This window comes from Orycteropus afer, unplaced genomic scaffold (assembly GCF_000298275.1).
Source record: "Orycteropus afer afer isolate SDZICR_OR568_19922 unplaced genomic scaffold, OryAfe1.0 scaffold00376, whole genome shotgun sequence".
Lineage (NCBI taxonomy): Eukaryota > Metazoa > Chordata > Mammalia > Tubulidentata > Orycteropodidae > Orycteropus > Orycteropus afer.
In genome coordinates this window covers 140,632-146,919 of record NW_006921963.1, presented here as the reverse complement: position 1 = coordinate 146,919, position 6,288 = coordinate 140,632, and the positions used below count along the sequence as shown (strand labels likewise).

Below are 6,288 nucleotides of genomic sequence, written 5' to 3'. Positions count from 1 at the left end.
GCAAGCGTGGTCCTCTGGTGTAGAGGTAGCCCCTCACCTGGCAACAGTGCAACAAGCATTCGATACCGAACGGCTTCCTGAATGGTTAGCAGCAGCATTCTCTGATGGAAATGGAGGCAAGGTCTTTCTTGGAAGAGAGTGCCCCAGGAGATATTCTCTGCCCCAAGGCTAACCAGGTCCCTTTTAAGGTCCCTGAGGAACAGCAGCCCGGGAGCAACCAAGACTTTCAAAGGCTGACAAGGCACAGAATGGATGAATGAAAAGATAACGATACATGAAAAAACCTTTGGCTTACAAAACTTCCAACCTGAGGCAAGAACCGTGTCCATCAACACGCAGAAACAGGTACAACTGCATCAGTGATTATCACAGAGGATTCCGCATTTCACACGCTGCCCGCTTCCCAGCCCTCCCCTCCCCTCCCCCGCCCGCCTGCCCCCCAACACAAACAAGATCTGCAGAGCCAGTCAGAGGGTGGCACCCAGAGCTGACGGCAGGACAGAACTCTTGGCACGCTGCGTGAAAATCACCGTGGTCCGTCCCGTTTAGACAGCGAGGGTGAACACAGGTCTGAGCTTGGATGGCAGGGTCCACCTCGGAGAAAGTTAGGCTGCACCCAAATCAGCCAGGTCTGGAAAATCTTTCACTTCTCCTACTTCACTGAAAGGCTGTCCGCCCTGGTTGAATGTCAGCTTATACCGCAGGCGGATGGGCTCCTGGGCAAAGACACCAGGTGACAATTAGTGGGGGTGACACAGAAATAGCCCAGAGAAAAAGCTTTCACCCACGTAGAGCCACCAAGCAATACTATGTAAATTAACTCCCACCCAAGTGAGGGCTTCAAACCCTGTGTGACATGAACACTGCTTGCGACACAAACAAGGGCAGCCCTTCCGTACTTCTGCAGTCCTGAGATGGATTACAGTTCAGAGACGTCAGCCAAGGAAGAGAGAAGACTCACCCCTCAGGACTCCCACCATATCAGGGAAAGTTCACATGCCCCTCCTGGTTCCAGCTGTGACAATCTGTCACAGATCCCCTTTCAATAAGGGGACAGACTCTGGCTAGGAACATTCCACCACCACCATCCTCAACCCCACTGGATACTTCAGAGCCAGACCTCAACATGCCTTTCTGGCCCCTCCAATGTGCCTCCCTGGAGTTTGGGTCCCCAGTGTCCAAAGATAAGATGCAGAACATACTTTGTGTGGGTTTTCAAGCAGCAGCATCTGAGAGATCATGGCTGGAGGCATCAAAGGACTGAATGCAGGAAGCTTGGAGCTGGATGCCGGCTGCAATTTCACTCTCATTGACTATGGGGGTGGGGAGAGACCAACACGGAACTCATCACTCAAAAGCTACCGCCTCACTGGGCTTCACGAGGTGAACAGGGGCTTGGCTTCCACATGAGTCCTCTAAGAGAAGACGGGCTTCTCCAGAGATATGGTACTCCAAGGCACCTATGGGAGCCCAAGCAGACAGCTCCTGATTGAGGAAAGGATACACAACATCCTTCTGCACACAGAATGCGTCAGAAGTCATGTGGTCAATGGCCAGCATCTGAGAGGCAGCATAAGAGTGAGTGCATGTGTTGGGTTTCATTCTAACTCTGCCACTTACTAATGCTGTGTGACCTTGAGCAAAATACTTAACCTCTCTGAGCCTGGCATTCATAATTTATAAAATAGAGGTAATGCCTCACAAGATTACTGTGAAAATTATAGAATGCATATTTTTGTCTTGAATCTTTTCCTTTCAAGACACACCTCTTTCCTCATTCCTGGTGATTCTCATTATGGCCACTAATCAGTGGGGCCCTGCTTCCTCTGAAAAAGGGTGGGGAGATTATCCAAATATCTCTTATGTCTGGACACAAGTTATTGGTCCAAAATATTCAAGAGACATCAGCAAGCCCAATCAGAGCCCTTTCTTGAGTAACCAATATGCATGCCTCATATCACCTGAGTTTCTTTCTGAGCTAAAAAATATGAAGGACAATGGAACCTTGGAGCCCCTGGTGCCACTTTCCTGCTTTGTAGAAAGAGTGCCAGAAAACAGGCCCCAAAGAGGAAAAGTGAGTCAAGAGGGAAAGAGACAGATTCTTTTTTTTTTTTTTCCTGCAAAAGCCTTCTTTATTTTATTTTTTATTTTTTTTAAATTTTATTTGGATTTGGGTGAAGATTTACAGAGTAAATTCACTTTTCATACAGCAGTTCACATACACCTTGTCTCATGTCATTGACCAAAATTTACAATGCCACAGCTCCCCTCCCACTTCCTCCCCATAGTCACCTCCTCCCAGTGTCCATCCCCTCATACTCTTCTGCACCCTGAGCTATCTCCCTGTGCATAAGCAGCCCTTCCCTCTCCCATGATTGTTCTCTCCAGGGCGTGTGTCCACCTGAGGTAAATGTTTAACTCACATGCCTGTACTTTGTTTGGCTGGAAACCACAGTAAGAGACAAATTCTTAAGGAATCATTTAGGAACTTACCTGGATCCAGCCACACCTACAGCCAGATATGCGGGCACCCGCAGTTAAATGAGCCCATATGGTTCCCGCTTTATCTTAACCTGGATTGAGGGAAGATGCTAACCCTTACAACCAAGAGTCCTAATGGCATGCCAGAGGCCCAGCAGACGGTCTGGGGCTCAGAGGAGACAGCCACTACTGACCAACTCAGAGGCCCTGCCAGGAGATGACTCACCTTTGGTGCAGCTACTTGAAACATGATGTCCCACACAGGCTGGGGAGCAGTGCTCATCATGGTCAACAGCAACACCTGCACCTCCGGGTGGCCAGGGGCCCCGGTCTGGGAGAAGTGGAGCAGAATTCTGAATCCATTCCGGTCGTACACGATAACAGGCGGCAGGCTGCCTGGTAGAGAGGGACCCAGCCAGGAGAGTCAGTACACTGCACATTCCCCGACAGCCAAGCTTGAAAGAGATGCCCACACCACCCCCAAACCCTTTGGCCTCTCCGTCCAGAACATCACGTGGACATAACCTTTCTGCACTGGCACCACCACAGTGCAAGTCCTCATTACTTCAAGTTGGACTATCACTGTCCAAAGTGACCTACCCCATCATCCAACCTCCTAAACACGTTACCAGATAGTTTTTGGACTACTTCCTTCCAGTCTTTTTTGTATGACCCCCCCCACACACACAAACGCACAGAGGTTGTATTTAATTTTACAAAACTATAAAGACAGCAAACTTCTCATAATAATAGATTTAATGAAACGCCAATAAAAGTCTTAAAAAGGATTGTTTTAATTTAGCCACCAGCCAATCCTTGGAAGGAAGGTTGGGAGATCTACTTTCGTAGTGATACTGCCTCGGAAACCCAAGGAGGGGTCACTGAGTCGGGTCTCACTCAACGGCACATAACAACAACAACAAGATGTCATTCTAAAGTAAATGTGGAAGAAAAAAGTATGTAAGAATAACCAAGACATTTTTAAGAATAATTTTTAAAAGAGTCTATGTTATTTGCATTAATACTCAGATACTATATAAAATTACAATTCAAGTGACATGGTATAAAATAGAGCCCGCCGAACTGACATACATACACATATGAACTGAACATCAGACCACATATTTCAAAATCAGTGGCTGATTAAATAAATGGCATGCAGACAACTGGCTAAAAATCTTGAAAAAGTCTCAATGAAGATCTTTACCTCATGCTGCACATCACTTATAATCTAAAGGCAAATGATGAACATACATTTTTCAAGTAAACTGTCAACGACTGAAAGTGGCTGGTGCTAATGAATAACTCAGGAAATGGTAACCTTTCTGGAAAGCAACTTAGTAACACAGATCACAATTTCAATGTCCATACCCTGCATTTCCACTTTAAAGAATAAAATACAACGAAAAAGCCAGTAATGACTCTGAAGCGAAGATAAGAAGATAAGAGGGTGGGGAAACTAGAGTATTGAAAAGGAACCAACCAGAATGCAATTAACTGGAATGTTGACACATTGTGAAGAATGTAACTAATGTCACTGAACAATCTGTATACAAATTGTCCAACAGGAACCTGTGTCAATTTTCACCAAACACATAGTATTGTTTTTTAAAAAACCTATATACCTTAATGCCAATAAACCCGAGTGCATATATGGTTGTTGGGTTTCTGGGGGGTGGGGAAGCACGTGGCCCCTCATGCCTTAGCTTCCTATCCAGGCCACACACATCTATGCCTGCCTGCGTTACTTAGGTGGGAGCAGTACAAAACATGGATCCATTTAATCAAATTTTTGAACAATTGAGAGCACAAAAAACTGCTTATGATTTAATAGAAAATAAAGCAGGCTATACATACTATTGCTGCTTTGGTGGATGGTGGGTAAGACATTGTGGCTGCTAAGAGGTCAGTGGTTTAGACCCACCAGCTGCTCTGTGGGAGGAAGACATGGCAGCCTGCTTCTGTAAAGATTTACAGCCTTGGAACCCCAATGGGGGTCGCTATGAGTCGGAATCGAATCGATAGCAGTGGTTTGGTTCTTCTGGTTTATACATACTGTGGTGTGAATTTTACTAAAATGTGTAACTAAATATGTACGTATACAGATAAGACAAGGAGACACATTAAGACAGTAACGGAATTTCCACCTCCAGGTGGTAATAATGAAAGAACACACTGCCATCGAGTAGGCTCTCCTCATAGCGACCCCTCCTTGGGTTTCCAAGGTGGTATCACTACTGAAGTAGATTGCCCAACCTTCCTTCTGAGGAGCGGCTGGTGGGTTTGAACCTCTAATCTTCTGGTTAGCGGTCAAGTGCCTTAGGCACTACACCACCAGAGCTCTGCTTTATTTTCTAAGACTTCTACACTGGAACATATTTTTTAAAAAAATAAAAAATTAACACTGCTGAACAAAAAAAAATAACTCACTGCCATCAAGTCCACTCCCACTCATGGCAACCCAGTGCTCCAAACAGAACTGTACTCTGCGGGGTCTTCTGGGCTGTAATCTTGCAGAAGGGGGCGCTGGGCACAGTGCTTAAAGACCTGGCAACTAACTGAAAGGTCAGCGGTTCAAACCCATCAGATGCTCCACAGGAGAAAGGTGGTGCTCTGCTTCTGTAAGAACACAGCCTGGGAAACCCTATGGGGCAGTTCCACCCTGTCCTGCAGGGCTGCAATGAGCGAGAGTCAACCTGATGACAACAGGTTTGGTTTAATCTTATGGAGATCACCAAGCTTTTCCTCGGTGGTACATTCGAGCCTCAACCCTTTGGTTAGTAGCTAAAAGCAAACTGTTGGTGCCACCTGCTTATTTAAACTCTTCTGCCTGACTTCAGAGCCCTGTGCAATCTGCCCTCACCACCAAACCACAGGTGGGCTCCTTGCTGTAAAAAAGGGACCCAGGCCTCAGCTGCTTCTCGCTCCCCCCCGCCCCCCCAGTGCACTGACCACAGGCAGTGACCCAACTCAGCTGGGCCTTCCGTTCCATTCCCTCTGGAACGGTAGTTGGTATCCCCTTTCCTGCTTTAATGAAGACCCTGAAGAGAGGATTACTAGCCAAATCCTGCCCGTCCTTCAAAAGTTCTTCCTCACTAAACAGGCCACACTAAACAGTCCCTTATCTGAATTACAAATGAATTAACATCAGGTCACCAAGTACACTCCAGTCCTCTCATTAAATCTTGACCCAACATCCTTCACAGTGCCAACTGTGACTGCAAGACAAATACTTTTCTTTTATCATTTAGCTGGTATCAGCTAAGAGACCCTGAAGCTACTTCTTCCCCTCTGCCCCCTGGCAAACTTTCCACCACCCATCTCCAAGTTTAAAGACCACACCTACCAGTCGGAGACGACTGGATACTGGACGGCACATAACAACCACCACCACCACCAATCCTGAGTGGATAAAGGCAGACAGTTAACAAAGAACAGAGAAAAAAGAGGGTGCGGAACTGTACTTACTGGGCTTAACGGACTCCAAAGGGACAAAGAGCTGGGCCAGCGGTGTGTTCTGGGAAGACGGAGAAGCCATCAATGGGCCTGCCTCCCAGGACCAACCCGGAGAGGCCTTAGTGCCTGGTGGCACTTCCCTGGGGATACTTTTCTGGGGAACATAATTCCTCCAAAGAAATAAAACATACCAAAGATTAGCAAAAGACTGGAGAGCATGGGCAGCAGATGAATAACCAAGTAAATAAAATGACTATAATAATTTAAAAAAAAGTTCTGCAGAGTTCCAGGAAAATCTGTGATCAGGATTTCTGAAGAACAAGGAAAGAAAAAAGATGGGGAATACACACA

The 6,288-nt window shown here is 46.4% G+C and overlaps 1 protein-coding gene across 1 annotated transcript in view; it reads right to left on the bottom strand.

Annotated features, from left to right (window-relative positions):
* Positions 1 to 605: 605 nt before the first annotated feature.
* GGA2 (golgi associated, gamma adaptin ear containing, ARF binding protein 2) overlaps positions 606 to 6,288 on the bottom strand; it is a 49,191-nt gene continuing 43,508 nt past the window's right edge. The window contains exons 14-17 of the mRNA XM_042782576.1: positions 5,950 to 6,107; positions 2,708 to 2,877; positions 1,203 to 1,313; positions 606 to 716 (exon numbers count right to left, since the gene is read on the bottom strand). Of these exons, the coding sequence (XP_042638510.1) occupies positions 606 to 716; positions 1,203 to 1,313; positions 2,708 to 2,877; positions 5,950 to 6,107 (550 nt within the window). The remainder of the gene's footprint in view (positions 717 to 1,202; positions 1,314 to 2,707; positions 2,878 to 5,949; positions 6,108 to 6,288) is intronic.